Source organism: Tachypleus tridentatus, chromosome 12, assembly GCF_004210375.1.
Source record: "Tachypleus tridentatus isolate NWPU-2018 chromosome 12, ASM421037v1, whole genome shotgun sequence".
Classification (NCBI taxonomy): domain Eukaryota; kingdom Metazoa; phylum Arthropoda; class Merostomata; order Xiphosura; family Limulidae; genus Tachypleus; species Tachypleus tridentatus.
In genome coordinates this window covers 102,005,123-102,029,781 of record NC_134836.1, presented here as the reverse complement: position 1 = coordinate 102,029,781, position 24,659 = coordinate 102,005,123, and the positions used below count along the sequence as shown (strand labels likewise).

The following is a 24,659-nucleotide window of genomic DNA, read 5'->3' as shown; positions in this document are numbered from 1 at the left end:
TCGGTTCTTACTTTTCAACTACAGAATTTTCAATGGCAAAAGTACAAAACTGAATTATTTTAATTAATTCGGTATTTTTAATACTATTTCTTGTCATAGTTTGCCAATTATAATTATTTAGATCCAGATTTTTTTTGATTTCCAGATTAGCCTCTGTGCAAGAACAACGGCACACAGGTGCTCAATCAATGCCTGGAAAATCACAGTCCGCCGATGGATCCAACTCCAATGGGGATACTCATACTGCCAAAGTAAGGACCATTGTGTAACCCGTCAGTACCCAGAGTGAGTCTGTCCTTCCAGTCTTTATAAACCGCTCAACCTTTTCCCAAAAGATTTACCTTTAACACTTTAAGATATGTAGGTTAAAGTGCATCTTCACCACAAAAGATGTGCCTTCTTCAAAAAAAAAAAAAAAGTTTAAGCCTTGTGCATTCTACTTTTTAATGAATAAAATTCACAATTAGGTAAATTTAATTAGTATTTTTTTTAATTCCAATTATCACTTTCACTGGAAATTAACTATCTTATAAAATGTTTTGTGTTTCGTTCATATATTGTGTAACAAAATTCAAATGAAACTGCCTTTTACGTATATAAATCAATCTTTAGAAATAATAAATACCAAAATTTTTCACACATTTAAAATCCTAGGATTTCCAACAATTTATCTTCAAGTTTTTTAATCTAATATATTCAATGTATGCTTGACAACAATCTATCTTCACTATTATCCATATATACCCGTTCAGTCTTTACGTTATATACCTGTATAGTTAGTCTTAAACTTACTGTTCCTTGTTCCCGCCCACTTTATTTTAGTCCTGACTTTTGTTCACGTCTGGAGATATATTGTTCTTTATTGTACCGTTTTAACATTCTCCGATCTACTAAAACAGTTTATAAATTAGTCGTATTTCTTAAATTGTAAAACTGCTTTCAATATGAACTGTTACACTTCACTCTAAGTCTAAAATTGGAAGTCGATCGTAAATGTTTTGTTTGTTTGTTTTGAATTTCGCGCAAAGCTACTCGAGGGCTATCTGCGCTAGCCGTCCCTAATTTAGCAGTGTAAGACTAGACTAGAAGGAAGGCAACTAGTCATCACCACCCACCGCCAACTCTTGGGCTACTCTTTTACCAACGAATAGTGGGATTGACCGTCACATTATAACGCCCCCACGGCTGAAAGGGCGAGCAAGTTTGGCGCGACCGGGATGCGAACCCGCGACCATCGTATTACGAGTCGAACGCCTTAACACACTTAGCCATCCTTCTAGTCTATTACTTCAAAACTAGGTACGTCCAGAAACTATATGCGAAGTTCAACAAACAAGTTGTTTTATTTATTTTGTCTTTCAGATCAATAATCATTATACAGTTGCTTTTCGTTCAAACTTTGAAATATTTAATTAACAGTATTGTTTTCCTACATCTTAATTTTAAGAACATTTTCATCGTACAGTCTGCCTTTTTTGTTTTATTGTGTTCTAAACAGTTTTCTCTTTGTTACAAAGCGGTGTAGTTTCGTTAACATTCCACTGTGCGTTGCTTCGAATATAAAATTTTTGGATACAGTTCGTTAGAAATGTTTCGTCTTAAATGCAAACAATGAAAAGAAAAGGTCCACGTTAGGACGTGCAGAGACTATTGGTTTCTTTTGTCTATTGAAGGTGTCTATTCTCTTTCTCTGACAGTAGCATGGCTGGAAAGGCTCCTATAAAACGGAGATTCAATAACTTTTCTCCTCGTTTTAAATCGTCACAGAGCGTTTGTCAACCTGGAGGTCACCGAAGGAAATAAAGTTTTGTCTTTAGAAAAACATAATGCTATCGTCTTAAGCCTTTCAAGTATTAAACCAAGCGTATGCTGAAACTAAAAGCCGATGTGTTCATTTTATTACAACATTAAGTACAATGAATTATTTTCCACCGCTTTGTACAGAAAAAATAAATAAGGTTGAAACATAAACTTTGTGAAATACTCAGTTTATATTTTTTTTTTTATAATGTCCTTAATTTTATAAATTGAGGGAAGATAATATTGTGTGTGATTTTTTTTTATAAAACTTTCAACAAGTCATATTGTGAAACCCGAGTGTTTAGTCAGGGTAGCAACCAGTGCAAGAAATGATACATAATAAAGTGTATATATTTTTCCTTGTTTTAAGCATAAGAATGGACGTTCAGTGAACACAATCAAATCATTAAAGTACATTCAAAGTGTTGTTTTTTTTATGCTTATCAGCGTACAGTTGCTGGGATTAATAGTTTAAGACAGGGATAAAAGCAGATAGGTTTTAAACCATATTTATCACTGTTTTAAGAATGTCAATCGTTTTCCGAAAACTAACGTAAAGTTTTGGGAACACAAAATGGAAACTTTTATCTCATTTTATCAATAACTTTCTACTCAGAGTGAGATACTCACATAAGGCAGACCTAAAAATTGACCAAGTAGATAAGGTGAGATTAATTAGAACATTTTAGAAATATATAATAATTGGAATGCATCGATTCATCAGTTGGGTATCCTGATGATATAACAGCAGTATAGTTTAATTCATAAGTTTTAGGACATTGAGTCGTAGCCAAAAGCAAAATAAAGTCCACCAAGTAGCATTCAAGCAAAGATTTATGTTACGTTTAAGTATTAAGCCTAATGTATAAATTAGACTATAAATAGACATACTATTACTAACATTATGGAATCAGTATTTGAAACGCTTTAAGCGGTGAGTAAATGTTAATTATTAAATATGTTTATGGCATTTTAATATTTATATTACCTACTTAACCTTAAAACATACAAAATATAAACGTTTATTACTTTCAAATATATTTTACCCTTTGTACACTCGAAATAGTTGAAAATTCGTGTCAAAATGTCCTCATTGTGTTTTTACTTCCTGACTTAGAATGCACAGAAAATACTCCAGATTGCTATTTAAGTATCTTTCAGATTGCACACGTTTTTTAATACACGAAAACATTTCGTTTTCTTGCGCAATTTTTACTAAGAATGTGTTGATTAAAGAATTACTTCGAGACTGATGAAATAAATGAAGTGTAGGTGTATTTTGGAAATACAGAAAATTCGTTTCAATAAATTTTATAATTTTTGTTAATCATTCAACATTGGTTTCCTGTCATTTTTGACGGATTTATATGCTGTTTCAACATAAACACCGCAGTTGTTCTGAGAAAAATCAGGTGATGGTCTTGTTTCTAAGGGCAGGATATATTGTTAAGTATTCCCTCCCCCTCCCAAAAAAAAAAAAAAAGTAAAATAATTCTCGACAGAGTGACAAAGAAATAAGCCTTTTATAGCTAGTAATAAAGGCATTTAACGAATACTGTTAATAAAGTCCTTCTGAGGGACAGCGGAAAATTTACGCGCTTATAATAATGAAAACCAGGGTTCGATTCCCCCACAGAGTACGTAGCATATAACCCTGTGTGTTCTGCTCTGAAACAAACAATTGTTAATGAAATTAAACAGTAATAAAGAATTGAATATAATTTTTGCATACAGACAATATAAAAACAAATTGTTTGTTTCACGTGTATCCTTTGAAAAGTATTCGGTAGCTCAGGAACAGCCAGTCCGACAAATGATAAAAATGACCACTTTGTTCTCTGTGTCTGAATTATAATGAAAATTCAAGGAGTTATTTCTGTGTTACCAGCGAATAATGAGGCCTAGTTGCCTTTCCTATTTTGTTAAACTTTGTTATGGTATTTACTTAAGCTTTTGCAATAAGAAAACCTTTTTTCGGTGAATGCAAACCATAGAAATATTTTTTAATTCTATGATCTAATCCGAAGATACTAAAATACATATTTTAAACTTCATAAGTTACCACGTTTTGACTAACTACACCTATAAACTTATATTTTAGAAACAACTATACGAAAAATACAGGTAAATGTTGTAAAACGATTTTGCATACGGGTCTTTGATATCATAAATACGTACTAATCGCAGAAATTACAAATCAATTAAGTAATAATATATTATTTAAAATAATAATAATAATTTTATGTTTGTTCTTAAGGGTAAAACTATACAATGGGCTACCTGTGGTATAAGCCATGAAACCTATTATTGAGCAACGATAATAGTATAAAAACAGTAGATACATATTTTGAATATGTAATTAAAACGAATCGAGATTTGGCTCGTGACAGTTACCATACGTGAAAAACTAAAAGATCGCTACAATTACGTTTACTGTTTAAATTATTTCGAAATGACAATAACTTACGTTGTGTATGACGGAAGCAAACATTTAATTTTAGAGTAAATATTCATTGTGTCGCTCAGAAATTAAAAACCATTAGTGGTCGGAAATGAAAAGCTGACACTTTTGAATTTTGGGTCACTTTTATTGAGACTAAAGACTCAAGTTTGGTTTGAAGTTTGCACAAGGATACTCAGAGCGTGAAGCTTGCATAAAGATACTCAGGGTTTGAGGTTTGCACAAAAATACTTGGAGGTTACCTGCGTTGTTGTCTTTAATTTAACAACAGTAAACACCATCCACCCCTAGCTCTTGAGCTACTCTGCACAAACGAATACGAAACTTGTCCCCACAGCTGAAAGGACGACCATGTTCAGTGAGGGGATACAAACCCACAAACGGCACAATGTGAGTTGAGCGTATTGGCCATCAGGCCACGCCAGATCTAGAGTTTAAGACACGAATTTATAACAAACTGAAATCTGAACAAATAAATTTAACATTTAATTGTAATACAAATATTGTTTGTACCAATGGACGATGAGAGACAGACTCCCTAGTGGCGCAACAGTACGACTGTGGACTTAACGTCGCTAAAAACCGGGTTTCGATACTCGTGGTAGGTAGAGCACGGATAGCTCTTTGTGCTTAATAATAAACAATAACAGTGATAAACAGAAGATTTCTTTGAATTATATTTATATATATAGTACAATACTTTACAGTACAAAACAGATGCGTCGTTTACAAAGACTGGTTTGGTTCTTTTCATGTTGTTTTGTAAAGAACGCTGATTAAATGTATTAATAGATATTTAGTTTGTGACAATTCGTTAAGTTATTTTTATCTCGGTTTCATACTCCATACTTGAAGAAACTATTCGATTAATATGATAGCATAAAGTAGATATGTCAAAGAGAAAATAGACTGTTCCTTATCCTTAAAGTATGTGTGAAGAGATAGACGTATATCTGATGTAATACTCTATCTTATAATAAGTTATAACTTCTATTTATTTTATTTTTTCTGAAACTACATGAAATACTTCGTTCTTTGAGTGAAGTATTTTAGGTCTTATCAGCTGTCCCTCAGGAATAGTTGATTTTATTTTTCATGAAAGAGGGCGAACAGGTCTAGTAGTATCGTTTTAGGCTCTGGATCTGCGGATCCGGTTACCGAAAGAAAGATCGCATTTCGTACTGAGGGATTGACTGAAAGTAGCTTTGCGTGAACATCCGAAAACAAACAGTAAACAAGGTAATGATAATTCTGTATGGTAGAAGTAACTATAATTTGATGTTTATAACGGTAAGATTGAAACAGTGAGAAGATACTATGTTGTTGATGGGAGTCACGTATGCCAAGCTAAGGATTTTTAATTACCTCAACAACCATACAAGAAGGAATGTCAACGATGTCCAAAGGTCAAACATTTCTTAAAATAACAGCATTTTTTGTATTGAAGGTTTGACTATCTGATATTTATTATACCATGTGAAAAGTGGGTGTAGGAACCACATTATTTCATATAACAGGTGAAAAGTGGGTGTACGAACCACATCATTTCATATAACATGTAAAAAGTTGGTGTACGATCCTCATCATTTCATATAACACGTGAAAAGTCCGTATACGAACCTCATGATTTGATATTCCAGGTAAAAGTCCGTATACGAACCTCATGATTTGATATACAAGGTAAAAATTTGGTATTCTGTTGATAATACTTCAACCCGTTGATAGAATGTTCCACTTAATTCTAAGAACTAATTCGTAATACGCATATGTGTGTACAATAACTAGCAATATAAAAGCAGACATTATATTACAGGCTTCTCAGCTTGATGAGAAAAAATTACTTCAATAAAGAAGCTACTGAAGTCATTAAAGCTATTAACTCGTGTCAGAAGTATATGGAATATTGTACGTACTGTCTCAGTTATAGTGACAGAAAACAAATAATGCCAAATGTAATTGTTTAGAAGTAGTGTGGTATACAGTTCAATATTCAGAAGGTATGTATGATGCTTATCCAATATTCAGAAGGTATGTATGATGCTTATCTGCTATCAAATTCTGAATGTAATTAGAATGTTTATCTGCTATCGAATTCTGAATGTAATTAGAATATTTATTTGCTATCAAATTCTGAATGTAATTAGAATATTTACCTGCTATCGAATTCTGAATAAAATTACAATATTTACCTGCTATCGAATTCTGAATGTAATTAGAATGTTTACCTGCTATCGAATTCTGAATATAATTAGAATATTTACCTGCTATCGAATTTTGAATGTAATTAGAATGTTTACCTGCTATCGAATTCTGAATATAATTAGAATGTTTACCTGCTATCGAATTCTGAATATAATTAGAATATTTACCTGCTATCGAATTCTGAATGTAATTAAAATATTTACCTGCTATCGAATTTTGAATGTAATTAAAATATTTACTTGTTATCGAATTGTGAATATAATTAGAATATTTACCTGCTATCGAATTCTGAATGTAATTAGAATATTTACCTGCTATCGAATTCTGAATGTAATTAAAATATTTACTTGTTATCGAATTGTGAATATAATTAGAATATTTACCTGCTATCGAATTCTGAATGTAATTAGAATATTTACCTGCTATCGAATTCTGAATGTAATTAAAATATTTACTTGTTATCGAATTGTGAATATAATTAGAATATTTACCTGCTATCGAATTCTGAATGTAATTAGAATATTTACCTGCTATCGAATTCTGAATATAATTAGAATATTTACCTGCTATCGAATTGTGAATATAATTAGAATGTTTACCTGCTATCGAATTGTGAATATAATTAGAATGTTTACCTGCTATCGAATTGTGAATATAATTAGAATGTTTGCCTGCTACCGAAATTTAAAATTGTGTTTCCTCTAGTGCATTTAAAATATACACTATTCAACTATTCGATGTTTGCAGAAAAAAACAATATATAAAAAAACGTTCTTTATTCTTGTAGAAAACTTTGTATCTGTCATCACTGTACCGAAACCAAAACTCGAATATTTATAGCACATAGCTAGAGGAAAAAAATTTCTTACGAATAGGTTTGCGATGTTTGGAGAACTCTCCATAGACCTGCTAGCTAAATAAAATATGAGTTATCCAGAGCTTCGCCTCAAGCCACTGGTGTAGCGCCGAACTTGAAACTTCTGAGCTGAAAGTGGATTTAAAGAAAGCAAAAAAAAAACAACGGTGTATTTCATCAACTTAAGTGTCAAACTATTTATGCATGGAACGATATTTTCGAATATTTTGTCTTTGTATTATAAATAATATCTTGATTATGTTCTAGTTTCCACCTCATATTCCATCAGGTGTGTTGCTAAATCTGTAGATTAATGTTAAAAGTAAGTTATATAAATATATGTTGAGTAAAGAACACCTGATTCATAACTCAGAGTTTTAGTATGGTTAAGGCGCCCGACTCGTAATCTGAGGGTAGCGGATTCTAATCCCCTTATATAAAACATGCTTGACCTTTCGGCCGTGAGAACGTTATAAAGTTACGGTCAATGCCACTATTAGTTGGTGAAAGAGTTGGCGGTGGGTTATGATAACTAGCTTCCTTCCCTCTAGTCTTACAGTGCTAAATTATGGATGGCTAGTGCAGATAGCCCTCGTGTGGCTATGCACGAAATTCAAACAAGAACAAATTTAATCTGCTATTGTAATCCTGTCGGTTTGATGGCTTTGGAATTAAAGGCTCTGGTGTAGTGATGTGCAACAAATAAAATATTATTAACTATTATTATTTATAGAAAAATATCTTTAGTGATCCATTGAAGACGACGTGATTGAGGTCATCATCAATCGTATTATGATATGTAACACCACTTGTTACTCTCAAACGTTGCGTTTGTGAAACTCAGTTTGTTTGCAGGTAAGGACAAAGCTACACAAAGGGCTATCTATCTGTGCTCTTCCCACCACAGGTATTAAAAATCGTTTTCAAGCGTTGTAAGTCCGCGGACAAACCGTTGTGCGACTGGGGCCATTAAATTAAGAACTTAGTTTAATTTAAGTATTTGTAATATTCAGTTATATATTCTAAGTGTGTGTGTGTGTGTATTTTTTATAGCAAAGCCACATCGGGCTATCCGCTTTATCCACCGAGGGGATTCGAACCCCTGATTTTGGCGTTGTAAATCCGAAGACTTACTGCTGTCCAAGCGGGGGCTGTATATTCTAATTTGTTTAGTTATTAGAAGTAGGTAAAAAGTAAGTCTGAGGGCTTCTAATACTAAAAACCGGATTTCGATAGCAATAGTGAAGGAAATACAATCATTGTGTAGCTTTGCGCTTAACAACAAAGTAACAAGATTATTGTGAGAAATATAACATAACACGGTGTTATAATTTTTACGCTAACAGCTTATTCGAGAAATACCTGCACATGTTAGTATTAATACTGTTACATAATTGTATAACATATAAAAATGATCAGTTGTTGTTGCTTTAACGCAAAGCCACACAGTGGCTATTCACGCTCTGGCCACCACGAAATAATCGAAATACAGATTTCTCTGTTCAATGGCGCGCACGAGGAGCTAAGCAACAGACGCTTTCCCCCAATAACTCTATGCATATGGGCTTGTCATTTTTGTGAGTGTAACACTATTTATTTGTATGCGTAATACTTAGGCTCATGTGTTACTATGTTGACATGTACATGCAGTGGCGGATTTACGGGAGAGTGATAAAGGTGCTTTTAAACAATATAAAAAGAGGGTGGCTCTTCTCTCCAACTCCGCCAATAACATTGTACGATTGTGAGAGGTTGGAAGCTAAAGTGTGTTATACTTTTCTAATTCCAAATGTATTGAAATCTAAGTCACCCTACGTGCCTTCTTTTCAAAAATATATGGAGGCCGTGTACGCTTTATCAACACAACTTTGTAGATCAGCAAGTCACGTGACAATCACAACCGATGCAAAGTAGTCAGTAGAAGGCATTGAAGGAATAAGAACTAATTTTTAACATTTTTTGACATTCAGAGGTACTGTGATACCACCGATAATTGATCACTTTTCGGAAGGATATCTGAAAGCCCTTTCAGATGCAAAATATTCTTACACTCACATCACAGCGATGTGTTCATGTCAGAGATTTAAGATGTTTAAGTTGGAGATATTCCTTTTAAGAGATGTATTCAGGTCAGAGATTTAAGATGTTCAAGTTGGAGATATTCCTTTTACTTAGTGACTTTGGAAAACAGAGGGAAATGGATCAACTTGAGCCACCAGGACCATCTATAGAAAGCCTGCGACAAGTTGTACCCTAACCCTGTTAAGCAACATTTAATGTTTTTGTAACAGATGATAATTCACGAACACAATGATCAGTATCAAAAGCCATGCATGTACTCCAGGCAACAATAAGCAACATAATAAAGAAGAATCCCCGCCTGGAAAAGCAACACAGTATATATGTACACAAGTTTTTTCATCGAAATATTCACTTAACCGTCGTATATCTCAGTCATATGGAGAATAAAATGATTATTCATGCTATTCCATACAACGACAACACACGCAACTACGTATTTCTGTGAGATCGGACAGTTTAAACAATCAAACCACCGTCAACGTACACCAGATTGATAGCGGAAATCATGAAATGGGTGGTTGTGTGTTTTTACACATCACAGCTTAATGACGGAAATGGATATTACGCTACGGAGATATAGTCAAAACGCACGGACGTGACGACATGGACTGTAACGAAACAGGGAGTCTCCAAAATCATGTCGGTATAACACACTCATCTTCTGTGTAAGTTTTCCATGCAATAACCAGTTTAAGAAATATCTACACATAAAGAAATCATAATCAGGTGTGCTTGGACACGTTATCCAACGCTTTCAGTTTAAAGGTCTTATACAGTCAGGAAGAATGTGTCCACTGATGAGAATTGAACCCCTGATTTTAGCGTTGTAAACCCGTAGTCTTACTTCTGTCTTAGCGACGGACATGAGGAAGAGGCAGTAATTCTGATGAAATAACTTACTGTTGCTAGAAAGTGGCCAGCAGATGCATGTGTATGTTTGGGCGGGTGTCTTTCAAATATGTATGTATTTAAAATGAATATGTATTATTTTATGTTTATAATTTTAAATATTTTTATGCTCATAATTTTCGTTTATCAGTAATCAATGTTATCAAGATAAAATAAAATCTCCTTGGTAGTTTTTGTTCTTATAATTCCTTTAAACTGTTTTATACAATTCAAGAATTCACTGAAAACAAAAACGTGCTGTACTTCCTCTGTTACTGTGTTTGGTAAAACATAATCTTTTCTTTTAGTTACTGTAACCCTAGTTATCTGTCTCTTGAAAGTGTTCAAGTTTTGAAGTAAAACAACTGTTGGATGAAGTCCAGATACATTGTTATAAAACACGACAACGAGAACAAACTTCGACACCTTCAAGTGTCCTCTTCAGTCCAACAACTGCCCGAAAGTTGTCGAAGATTAGTTAGGTACCGAAACATGTTCCCGCTTAAAATTGCATTCCGTAATAGGATACCAAAGTTTCATTGAAACAACTATCACTATTGTTAACTGTCAATGGCTGACCAACATTATCTGCATATGTTATAATACATTAAGAAAGACGTATGACGTCCAGTATATTATCAAAACAGGCTTAGAATACCTCATTCAATAATGTTCGTATCCTTTCAAAGTGAATGAAATACCTAAACTTGTACCTGTTGTTTTGATATAGCAAAAAAAAAAAAAGTTTAAGAAAGCTTAGATAGCCCAATATTAGTAATCTGAGGGTCACGGGTTTGAATCCCCATCACACCAAACATGCTCGCCTTTTTGCACAAAGCTACTCGAGGGCTATCTGTGCTAGCCGTCCCTAATTTAGCAGTGTAAGACTGGAGGGAAGGCAGCTAGTCATCACCACCCACCGCCAACTCTTGGGCTACTCTTTTACCAACGAAAAGTGGGATTGACCGTCACATTATAACGCCCCCACGGCTGGGAGGGCGAGCATGTTTGGCGCGACTCGGGTGCGAACCCGCGACCCTCAGATTACGAAGCGCACGCCTTAACGCACTAGGCCATGCCAGGCCCCTGCCAAATGTACAAAGGAGTTTTGTCTGACCAATAACTTAGTTAACCAATAAGGCTAAAGCGTTTTTTATGTTTTGTTTTTTTTCGCTTCTGAACATGTCATGCTCCGTCAGCATGACCCGATGGTCAAATATTCCAACTATTAAATCAGTTTTAAGATAAGCGATGTCGCTACGGCTGGTCCTTTCTAATTTAAATGTTGTATGTGTTCATATAATACGTACATAGTTAGGTATAAAGCTAAATGATATACAAATTGCATAAGCTGAAACTCTCGTATAATACATATGTATAAGTGCACAACAAAAATCTTTTTTTTTACCTTGATTCATTTTGATTGGTCTACAACAGTTTGTCGTTAGAATTTTATAATTTTGAATCATGCCGTAGGCCCGTAACTTATATTTTTAGGCGTGTCTGTTGCCACTTGTAACACTTATACAGTATTCAAGTTTTAAAAATATATATATCGATTACTTTGCATGATGTAAGCAGAATTAAACTATCGGAAAACACTATAATGCGCATGTGTACAAAAATGTTCTTTTTCTTGTTTTAGGCCCGGCATGGCCAAGCGTGTCAAGGCGTGCGACTCGTAATCTGAGGGTCGTGGGTTTGCATCCCCTTAGGGCCAAACATGCTCGCCCTCCCAGCCGTGGGGGTGTTAAAATGTGACGGTCAATCCAACTATTCGTTGGTAAAAGAGTAGCCCAAGAGTTGGCGATGGGTGGTGATGACTAGCTGCCTTCCCTCTAGTCTTACACTGCTAAATTAGGGACGGCTAGCACAGATAGCCCTCGAGTAGCTTTGTGCAAAATTCAAAACAAACAAAAACAAACATTTTCTTGTTTTTTGTGTGTTATTTTTTACTTTGATGACACAACGTGTGACAAACACGTACGAATATCAAAATAAAGACACATTATCGGCTGCGTGTAATTTGCTTCTAGCAGCCCCGCAGTGTACTGATCTCGAATTAAATTTAAAAAATAAAGAAATATAGAAATTTGTAATAAGTTAATTATTTCTTATTTTATTTGTTACAACCACCAGGAAGACTGTTCATATGGTTTATTTCATTATTATACCGAAAGGTGGTGCTTAAAGATGAGAGAAGTGAAAAAGAAAGTTAAGGTCATACTATGATAATTATAATTGTTTCCCCGTAGCATCGCGGTATATGGTTGCGGACTTATACACTACTAGATAATGGACTTCGGTACCCCTGGTGAGCAGAACACATTTTGCCCTATCTGTAACTTTGTGCTGAGTAACAGACAACTATAATAACAATTCAAATTTATGCAACTCCATGTATTAAACCCTTTTTATAAGTTTAAGTTTGTTTTAGCGCAAACTACAGTGTAGGCCATCTGTCCTTGTTGGGGAATCGAGTCAGTCAATTTTAGTGTTCCAAGTCCATAAATACACCGCTGACCCAACGAAGACAAACACTATTTATAAGGCACTCGACTCGCAATCTGAGGGTCGCGGAATCGAATCCCCATCGCACCAAACATGCTCGCTCTTTCAGCTGTGGGGTCATTATAATGTAACGCTCAATCCCACTATTCGGTGGTAAAAGAGTAGCCCAAGAGTTGGCGGTGGGTGGTGATGACTAGCTGTTAAATTAGGGACGGTTAACGCAGACAGCCCTCTTGTAACTTTGCGCGAAATTCAAAAACAAACAAACAGTTTTGAAAGATCATTAAGTTTGGCTTAGAACTATAAATAAAAATATTCTCGAAATGTTAAGAATTACTAAACTTGGCAACTTGCCAAGTAACCATTTCCAGATCTTATTTTCACTTCATTTTTATCTTTTTCTTCCATTGGGTCAGGATCAGGTTTAGGACTTACGACACTATACCATGTGTTCCTTTGCACTATATTAAAACAACTAAGTCTTCGTTTGTTTTTCGGAACTAAGGCATGAAGTCTCCCACTATTTAATAAATTAATGTTGAAACCTATCTTCTATTTGCCTGTGTTTAACAACATTGCAGCCTTCTTATGAAGTTATTATAATGTATTTCGTGAATTTAACGGTTAAAAGCAATATTCAACATTATGTTGTCATTTATTTGTTTGTTTTTCTGTTAGAAATATTCTCAGTATAACACCTTGCCTTTACATGTAATCTAGGTGATCGTACTTGAATTTGACGTTTTTCTGAAACTGACCCACATTATTGGTTTGAATTGTTATTTCATTATTATTGATTTATTTGTCATATATCAGCCAAAGCAGAAGCACACATACGAAAAGCTAATTTATTTATGAAAATTCAAATGGTTATATTTAAAAGAACAGTGTACTTGTTCTGTTATATTTGTAGTTTTATGTTGACAGGAAGTTAAGTTTCATGCATTAATCACTCGACATTGTGTCTAATATAGCAATTGTACCTTAATGAATCTACAGTATGTAAGAAACAGATTCTTGTACTCCATGAAAGTGGTTCGTAATACGTTTTCATGTGCTTTATAACTGCATTTGATTTTCTCTTATACTTACATACTTATAACACATTTCAGACCGTCAGCTCAGATGTTCGTACTGTTTTTCCTGATGACCATCGTAAGGCACATCAGAAGGAAACTGCTCTAGATGAGTTGCTTAACGAACTTCCGTTTTTTAATCAGACACATGAAATGAGGCCTAACCAGTCTGCTGGCACTCATTGTCATTCTGCTTCCCATAATTCTGAATCTGTATCACATGGCTCCTTCAATCAGCACTTTCCTGGGAATAGGAGAGCCGGCCAAAATCCTTCTGAAGATGGAGGAAACAAGAAATCAGTTGATGAAAGTGGAGATCGGCATCGATCTCTTTCTTTAGATAAGACTTCTGTTCCTCCTCTATCCAATGATCGAAAACAGCAAAATTTCCAAGAACCTCCTCGCCTACCTCCGAAGAAAGTTCCACCTCCTCCACCACGCACATCTAGTCGCTCAGCAATGCAGTTTTCCAATATATCGACAGGTGAAGGCTCTACTGCACCTGCTGATTCTACACAAAGCAACAAGACTCAGCTAGTGAACAAGAGGAACCCACCATACTTACAAGAGCTTAGGTCCGCGTCTGATTCACTGCTAAGATCTACTTCTCATGACGAACCGCAGTTGAAAGCAAGTAACAACCAAGTGATCACAACACAAGCTTTGACAGAAGATGTTACTCGGCGGGAGTATTCTTCTAGTAGCAGCAGCGAAAGTGTGAATTCTCAGGAAGGTTTCCATTTAAGGGATGGACCCGCTGCGAATTCCCAGCTCGAACGCAGCTTATCTGAAAGGGACGGGCCATCTGTAACAGATGCCACCAACTTGACGAATACATTCAGACCTTCATCAACGTCGTTGTCTTCTCGGAATCGCCAGGAGATTTTGGAACAGAGGCATCAGGAGCTATTGAACAAGCAAAAACAATTGCAAGACCAGTACACCAAGCTACAACAGCTTCAACGCGCACAGCTTCTCACTCGTTTTTCTTCTCTACGAAGAGCACTCAGTGACATAGAACCCGGGGATCTCAAGAAGACTGGAAGCGAGACCAACATATTATCAAAGAAACATCGTGCTCTGATCTCTGCGTCTGGTTCTATGACTCATCTACCAACGTCTATTAAGCCTAATATCATGGCACCCAAGGACAATGAAGTATTATCTCAGATGGTAAAAAAAAATACGTAAGGCCGATACACTTCCACCATCATTCGATAAGTTGCACGAAACGGACATAATTTAAATACAGCATTTTGTAGAGGTGGATGTGAATATATTGATTTACTACAGCTTATTCAACCCAATTTCCATCGGCAACCCAAAAATTACTCCTGTTGTGTTTTGTTTTTTAACAAAGAAAAATATTTAACATATCAACAGTTTTCAGTCTAAAATGTTTTGCTCATCAACAGATGATTTTTTTTCGGAAGATTTAATTTGTAACTTTATATGCCGAATGTTTCTGTAAAAAAAATGGCATGTATCAGAACCTTCCAACCTATTTCATTAAATTTCCGATAGGGAAGGAACAAACAGTAAAGGGGGGGAGCACTAAAACAATTACAAATTCATAGATGTGCACAAAATTTTTTTAGCTTCTTTCTGTGCAAGTACAATCGTTTAGGGATAGTTGTACAATAGGTTCCATTTACAGCAGCACTATATAGTTCGATGTCTCATTCCATTAGTTTTCTAAACAGTTTTTATCACTCTTATAAGTAGGTATACTTATTTCTGTCAACAGGTAGTTTGAAAGGATGTGACTTCAACTGGATACACCACTTCTTTGCTGAGAAGAGGAGTGGATGCCAACATGGCCTTGAGTTAAACTCAAATGACTCTTCTGTTTTACACACTTAAAGTTTAATAATCAATTATGTTCGTGTTTATGTGGTAAATTTCACATCAGAGCATTTAATGAGACAAATCTAATTAATTGCGTCATTATTGAGAAAGTGGGATGATAAACTCCAAGGAGGAAAAATGAATATATACAACTCATATTAGCTGTTTTCTTCATTATGTAATACACAATACAATTACAGCACTTTTACCAGAATTTTAAAACGAAAGAACACGTGGACTTTAATTTATCGGATGCTCATACGAGGGGTGTTCAGAAAGAAACGGGGTGTTCTTTACTCTTCTGACCAATCATATCATGTTCAAACAAACAAATGTAGGTCAATGATGTTGAAGATGTAGCACGAAAAACAGTGGGAGGCAGACATCACTTCTCAACATATTTCACAGTAAGCACGAGGTGTTTTCTTCATCAAGTCAGTCGGTAAAATTCAAGTGTTTCATTCATCCAAATAAGTAAAGTTGCTTTATGAGCATTCAGTTGTTTTTGGTGGTCTTTTTTTGTCTTTTTTTTAGAAAAGTTGTCTTGACTTTTAGAAGAGAAAAAAATTGAAAGTCGCAGGATGGGAGGTCAAGGCAAAATACGGGACGCTGAAAGACTGGTCATCCGAACTTCTCAACTGCAACCATAACAGTACATCGTTGAATGACCAGTGTCACTCGCAACTGCTGTTTGATAATTGTGTTGTACATTAACTACAGTGATCCCGTCAGTTGCGAGTGCATAATGACCTTTGAACTGAGAAATTCGTCAGTTCGAATTTACTCATATCCAACGTGTGGGGAGGGCAAAACTTCGTTTCTTTCTGAATTTCCCTGTATTTTGGAGCAACGTTTCTGTTTACCTTGTTGTTGTTTTTTAATAACGTGGTATTATGGAAAAATTCTCCCAGTCATCATTAACAGATTGTTATAAACTGCTTTCGATGTACCAGGAAATGGTTTGTATAGGTTAGATATTAGTGTATCCAAAAGTGAAACACCTTTTAATACAGACCTATTTTTCATAAACGTAATAAAAATAATATAAATGTAACTGGGACTATTAGAAAATTTCAGATAAACTCTACATTTATTTACTTCGTGTACAGGAATACACAACATGTATTTATTTTGACCAATTTCACAATTGTAATGGAAATGTTGTAACATCCCTATCAAAAGCCACACAAATGTTGATAGTTTTTGGTTTGAGTTATCTTTAAGTAACATTAAGTATTTTAGGTTTTATTTATAATACCTTCGAATATTCCAGAATAAAAAGTAGTTCAATCTTTCGATTTTGTTTGATTCATAAGACTGATATTCATAATTTTTTCTCACATTTTCCCACTCGTTTCACAAAACAATTCCATAATATTGTTTTGTCAGTTTTGTAATTTCACGTAGTGGCCATGAAAGTAATTTGTAAGGTGTTTTTGTATTTTTTACTTTCGTTGTCTTACTCATATTAGAAACGTTCTTAGGAACCGGCATTACACAAAAAATAAAACGAAACGTCTGAGTGATAAACCCAGTTACTTATTTTCGAAATTAAAATATCTGTTATGAGATATTGATGTGTGAAAGTTCAAAGTATGGAATACTGTTGGTATTTATTTGTTGAAACAAAAAAAAAAGTTCCACTGTTTGAGTTTTCTTGCCTTGTCTGGTTGCAGTATCCGTTAATATGTCAGGTATTGTTGAAAGCAGGCCCTGTTTTATCGATTGAAGGCCTAGAACTGAGAGCTTTTTGTACAGAAGAATTATATATCAACTGTATAAAATGTGTATATTGTATTAGATTGATTCTTTGTTTTAACGTGTTTCTTGACAGATTTCGTTAAAATTAGTTTGAAATAATCCATGTTTATGCACCGTTTTAAATTCACCGTAGGATAATCGTTTGTTGTACATGATTAGCATGAATATACATATATTTGTGTATAAAAAAAAGTCACGGAGTAAAACTTTAAAAGGAGATTGTTTGGTGTGCAATATAAATCTTTCTGAACGGATTATTTTGGCAAATCGTAAAAGAGCTTAAAATTTTCTCCGCCGAAAACATTTTTTGTCTTCAATATGCCCAAAACGAATTTATGTTCGAAATATACTAGTGTACTCAGTAGCTTAAAATTACTATTGATAACTTGTGGAAAACCTTACTATTATGGTTTAACGTGTATAAATAAATTTAATTAAAACACGTGAGAAGAATGCTATAAAACTTAATTGAAAGGAGGTGGAGTGGGTGAATGACCTTGTCAATTTAAAATGACATGCCCAAAGGTAAAAGTTAATATTTTCAACACTAGGGAAGTAACACGAAAATTTTTATAATAAAAATAATGATTTTTTTTAATCATCGCGAAAAAATGTTTTGGAATTTATGTGGGAAAATAATGTGCGAATGTCTATCACAAAAATAAAACAAATGGGGAAAGTATGCATTTATTTTATTTCACATACACACAAAAAAAAGAAAACAGTATGAGAACACTAATCCCAAATCAGCATGAGTAAACATTTCTAATTGATAGTTTTGTTTAAGTGCTGGTTTCAAAGTCACCTGTAACAGTTTGCAAGGCGTAACGGGCAATATACTAAGGCAAAAGATTTCTCTGTTTTCACAAAACACCACTACGGGCGCGACTACCAACACTTTTCAGCAATACCGCCATTATTTTCACAACGTCTATCCAGATAGCGCCCAAAACATCTGTCTCTGTGGTATCTTTACTGGCTATCCGGCATGAGTGTTACATCCAGGATACAGATATGTTATTGGAGTTTTCTTATGACACAAACGTATAACAACTCCTAATAATGTTGTTAATGAGTTCACATTCTGTCTCCAAAACGAGTATTTTGAGAACTACGTCTGTGTATGAACCACGTTTTATGGTGGTTCTACCTCAGTACTGAAGCCATTTTTATAGTACAACTCCACCAACACGATCGTTACTTCAGATTCGGTTATTTATAAATATACCTTAATGACACAGATGTTTGTGAAACCGCGTATCTTTACTACCTGTTGATATAAAGCAGAGTTTCTGCCTGCATGGTTGATTTCTTGATGTTAGAACCAGTTATGAGGAATTAGGTACAACGGTGCCCATCTGATTTAGTTGAGAAATCCATACAGACACCAAAAACGTCGAAAGTAAATGGATAAGCGTGCAGCTGAGCGGTTCGAATATGGAATCAGTTTCTATTTTCACTTGGAAAAGCCGATAGCAGACGAGTGAGTAATTTTCCATGACTTAAGATTTTTAACACTTGTGTTTCTAATGAAGAACTGGACTGAAATGCAGCTTTCTTGAACGACTTACATACAAAAGTTTCTCGGTTGCACCAAACCTGCTCGCCCTTTCAACCGTGGGTGCGTTATACGTGATAGTCAATCCCACTGTTCGTTAGTAAAAGAGTAGCCCAAGAGTTGGCGGTGAATGGTGATAACTAGCTGCCTTTCCTCTAGTCTTACACTGCTAAATTAGGAACGGCTAGCGCAGATAACCCTCGAGTAGCTTTGCACGAAATTCAAAACAAACATACAAAACTTTGTTTCAGAATTGCGTTGCTAGTTCTTCTGGGGAAAAATTAATTATAGTTTCTTTCTAAACATCAATTGAAGTGCATTTTCGTAAATCAAATTTTCTGTGAAATAAAGTGTACCATTTCGCGTATTTCAAATGTTTCATACACTATATGCTCAGTGCTTTTATTTGGAAAATATGTTAACTCGTTTATGTATTATGTAGAATAGAAACGAATATTTTCTCTGAAATAATTTAATTTCCTTTAAAAATTCTATTAAATACAAACTTGGCATGTGCGCGTGACAAATTTGAATTTTTAAATAATTTTAGTATATCATTACATACAGCATATTTGCATACATATGTAAAATTCCATTTTTAGCGACCCCTACTGAAACATTAACTGATTTTAATGTCATTCAAGTATGTTATATATCATAAAATAATTGAAAAGATACACTAATGTTCTTTGATAGATTCTTTGACATACACTAATGTTGTTACCACACTTAAGTATGAATGCGAGCAAATATATTTAACATACAATTAAACGTTCTTAGGAATGGACTATCTACCGGTTCTCGCTTTACCTGTCCAGAACTTACTTTTATTAGAGAATGAAGTTTCGATTACAGAAATTTGTCACTTAAGTGGTCCAATACAGTTCAGCTTCTTGGTTCTCAAGTACAATGTTAAACTATAGGCTAATTATGCTGTATCTGCCACGAATATCGAAACTTGGTTTCTAGCATTATAAGCCTTCAGACCTACAGTTGAGCCATTAGGAGTAATACCATTCCAATAATGATAAAATAAAATATAAAAAAAGATGCGTAAGACATGAATAAAACAACAACTATGTTAAACCAGTACAGAATGATGTGAAGAAATCTGGAACTTAGACGAATTGATTTAGTGAGTTATATGGATAAATCAAGAACTATTTAAGGTAAAAGCGAAATCGTTCTGTGATATTAATACATTAACAGATATGTAAAGTGAGGACGAAATGGTTTGCGAGTTGTATGGATAAACAAACGACTTTATTTGATAAAAATGAAATGAGCAATACGAAAAAAAAAAAAAGAAATTGTTTATGTTAACTAAAGATGTAACGTTGTTGGAAGTGAAGTGAATAAGGCAACCACCAGGAGGGACCAAAAGGATGTCCGGCATGGCCAGGTGGTTAAGGCACTCGACTCGTAAGCCGATGGTCACGGGTTTGAATCTCTATCACGCCAGACATGCTCGCCCTTTCAGCCGTGGGGGCGTTAAAATGTGACTGTCAATCCCACTATTCGTTGGTAAAAGAATACCCAAGAGTTCCTTCCCTCTAGTCTTACACTGCTAAATTAGGAGCGGCTAGCGCAGATAGCCCTCGAGTAGCTTTGCGCGAAATTCCAAAACAAACAAACAATCGTTGAACTACAGAAGGACGCTGTGTTAGACCAAAGTAATCTGCGTGTGTTTTCTTATAACAACGTCACATCGGGTTGTCTGCTGTTTCCACCGAAGGGGATCGAACCCCTGATTTTAACGTTGTAAATCCGTAGAATTACCGCTGTCCCAGCGGGGGACTATACCAAAGCAAAATAGTTTTGTGAGTGGCACGAATAAATTAAATGTAATGTTATACGAAAACTAAATAATTTTTGGGAAACCGTGAATAAGTCAACAGCTGCGTTAAAAAATAAAAAATATTTTGTTCGCGATATTAAAAAGTAAGAAACCGTGTTAAATAAAAAAAGAAACGAATGAGTTTTGTGAAACAAATAAATCGCAGTTGTGTCAGACGAAAATGGATTTTTGAGTGTTGTGAAGAAACAAACATCTCTGATCGACGAAAAGGAAATGGTTTTACAAAATCAAGTGTTTCGTTAGTAAAACAAATTGATTTAAAGTGATGTATAATTTATAAAACAGTTTTATCAGACAAAAATAATGTGGTTTTACATTCGACATCCAGCACTGCATTCGGGCACATAGCGAAGTGGCCCCACTTGCTTTCAGGAAAATATCTTACAATTTGATAAAGTAAATTTATTATTAATAAAAAATAAAGGAAGAAAAATTATTCCTTTAAATTAAGTGATTTATTATTTTATAAAATGCTTCATATTTGACCATCTATTATTATACTCGCAACGCGCTGTGGACCCTAGTCAACTGCCCTCTTTGCCCCGTTGGATAAAACGGCCTTATCGACATCAGTTGACAAGTTTAATATATTAACACAAACCACTCAAAATGCATCATTCTGAAGAATACCAGACATTGACATCACCTTGAAGTGACTTACGGTATGACCACGAGTTTTATGAGATGTGCACAATCGCAAGAAAGCAACAAAGAAAGTAAAAAGTGCAACTAGTTAACCACCAAAACTTTTGAAAGCTCACGTTTCACAAGAAATAAAAGTCTTCGTAGAAGAGAAGTAATTTCTTTAATTACAAATACTTGAGTGGTTCCCACAGAACTTTATAAGTGTTCGTGCAGCTCAAACACGGAACATTTTCATTATATTTTTGTCGTTTACTGATTATTATGTTACGTGTCCAAAATTACACAAATCATGTTATAACCTTATATTTTGTTTGAGGCAGCAGAAAAGCCTTATATATATATATAATCTTTTTTTTTTCCCATGCAGTAGACCAACATAATTCAACTTCTTTTTTTTTTCAGGCAGCAGACAAACCTTACGTTATGAATGCATGACTCCTAATAATGGCTTAAACAGTTGAATATATAAAATTAAAAATATTAAACGTTTCAGTTCACGGGAAACAAGAAATTACATAAATATTAACCAACGCATACATTTTAAAATTTAAAATACAAAAGTAGAAGCAATTAAGTTATATTTCACAAAAACTTTCAGTTTCTGTAATCGCCAGCAATTTTAATAAATAAAATCGCTATACACCAGCCAAGGCAAGCCCGAGAAAGTACAGTTCTCAATTGGTTTTAAAAAAAAGATCGTTTTTCTCTACTTTTTCCTTTACATATTTATTATAATAATAATAAAAAAAGTTTAATTCATTCTTAAAACCACAGGCTTTAAATATAAAGTGTAATAATTGAATGGCTATGTTAAATGTAAAAATAATTGTAAACTCGCGCGTTCAAATGTTCATTCTGTGTTTTTTGGTACAAAGTTTTTACAGTCCAATAAACTTCGTCTTTATTTTCCTTCTCATTTCTCAATGCTTAGAAATGTTGTGGTTTGATCGTTTTAGAGAAATGCGTCACAATGGGTTATTTGCATTCTATCCAGCAGAGAAAATCGAGCCCCGAATATAGCTCGGTATAGTAAAATGATTTTATTTGTTTGTTTTAAATTTCGCGCAAAACTACACCGGAGCTATCCTTAACCAAACTGCTTGACAACCCATGACTTTGTTTACTACGGCGTTTTCAATAACAAAAATCACACACCCCAAAATAAAGAAAACAGTGAACAAAATTATCACAAATATTGCAATTAATCTTATCAATTACTGTCAAGAGACCCGTAAGTTTTTTTACATTCAGTTTATTAGATGTAAATATTATGCAACATATGACCGGCATACACCTGATTCGTTCATTTGACAGCTAAAAAAAGCATTTCTCACTCCCAAGTCTGAACGAAACATTTATTTTACACTTAGTAATATAACGGGGATGGAACCTGCGTACCACAAGCCCACATATTTATTGTGTAAAATACAATACAGGCCCAAAATTTAAGCTCTAATTAATACACGAATATCATAATACATGACTAACACAACAAGATATATGTATCGCATCAATTTAAATGTCTATTTTACAGCTTTCGTGCATACAACATGATGACAGATATAATGCCTAGGAACTACATCCATTTCTCAAACTTAGAATTGTAATCACAAAACTCGGTAAATTTGTTTGTTACATGTTTAACCATATTTTACTTTGCACACTTCACAATCTGGGTTTTTCTATTAAGCACCCTCTAAAAATATATTCGCAGTTGACTATAAAAGAAACAATAAAAAAGATAAATAGTTCAGGGTTCATCGTTACCAAAATATTACTATATCTTAACAGTTATCTTACGCGTAGAATTTTATATTCAAAGCAACAACTTTTAGTAATTAATACATTTAAGAAAGGTGCATCTTCGTCTGGTTGAGAGCTATAGTGCAAACTATTCGCGAAAAAAACTCCACATAAGACACTACTCGTAATGTATTTTGATTTGAAGAAAACCTAAAAGTAGTAAGATATGCAACCAACATTCGTTACTCAAGATACAGTGTATTTTGTGACGTTTAATTTTGTAATTTTCCTTTATAAAACGCACATTCATCTATTAATATCAGAATCAACAACTGTACTAGACATACAAGGAAAAAATCAACGTATTACACTGAGCGCTTTAAGTTTTAGGTTTGTTTGTTTTTTGAATTTCGCACAAAGTTACTCGAGGTCTATCTGTGTTAGCCGTCCCTAATTTAGCAGTGTAAGATTAGAGGGAAGGCAGTTAGTCATCACCACCCACTGCCAACTCTTGGGCTACTCTTTTACCAACGAATAGTGGGATTGACCGTAACATTATAACGCCCCACGGCTGAAAGGGCGAGCATGTTTGGCGCGACAGGGATGCGAACCCGCGACCCTCAGATTACGAGTCGCACGCCTTAACACGCTTGGCCTTAAGTTTTAGGGCCAGCTGAGACTTTTTTCTGTATCATTTCAAGTTGAGAAGCTTCAACAGTTACATTCAACTTTAAAATAACTTAACGATCTGTTAAGTGTTCCCAGTTTCGATAAACCTGTAAACGAAAATGGGCTAATATCTTATTGAAACCGGAAACTATTGTTTGTTTTACAACAATGCTAGATTGTAACATCTATTGTGTTCACCGCGGGGAATTAAGACCACATAATTTGGCGTTGTAAGTCCGTAAATTTACCAAAGTTACGTTGTAGGTGTTTTGAGAATATATTTTGCGACACGTCTTGGCAACAGTTAACTAAATTTCTGGTCACATTATTTTGTTTTGTTCGAATCGTAAAGGACGAAAGCACAATTAACGTTAGAGTATGTTTGTGTTTTCTTATAGCAAAGCCACATCAGGCTATCTGCTGAGTCCATTGACGAGAATCGAACCCATCATCTTAGCGTTGTACTAGAGTATACGTAAAGCAAGGATTTGATCTTATTCGTGTTTCTTGATTGTCTAGGGGGGGGGGGGAGTGGCAAGCAGTGGGTTTATTTTGTAAATATTAACATTGTTTACTGATATTACTAAAGCTTGTATAAGACGACTGATTTGGTTTGTCAGTTACCACATTATATACTTAATTTGGGGGGGGGGAATGTTGTAATTTAATAAGACCGCAAAACAAATCTAAAACCCTAAATA

At 34.5% G+C, this 24,659-nt stretch overlaps 1 protein-coding gene across 10 annotated transcripts in view; it reads left to right on the top strand.

Annotated features, from left to right (window-relative positions):
• The window catches only part of LOC143234172 (coiled-coil domain-containing protein AGAP005037-like), a 417,090-nt gene that overhangs the window by 380,909 nt on the left and 11,522 nt on the right, over positions 1-24,659 (top strand). For 5 of the 10 annotated variants that reach the window (XM_076471305.1, XM_076471306.1, XM_076471304.1 and 2 more), the window contains 2 exons: positions 146-251; positions 13,913-17,699. In XM_076471305.1, the coding sequence (XP_076327420.1) occupies positions 146-251; positions 13,913-15,067 (1,261 nt within the window). In that variant the 3' untranslated portion in view covers positions 15,068-17,699. Of the gene's footprint in view, positions 1-145; positions 286-13,912; positions 17,700-22,502; positions 22,567-24,659 lie in introns of those variants that run through there. The other 5 variants (XM_076471312.1, XM_076471309.1, XM_076471311.1 and 2 more) reach the window with 4 other exon arrangements.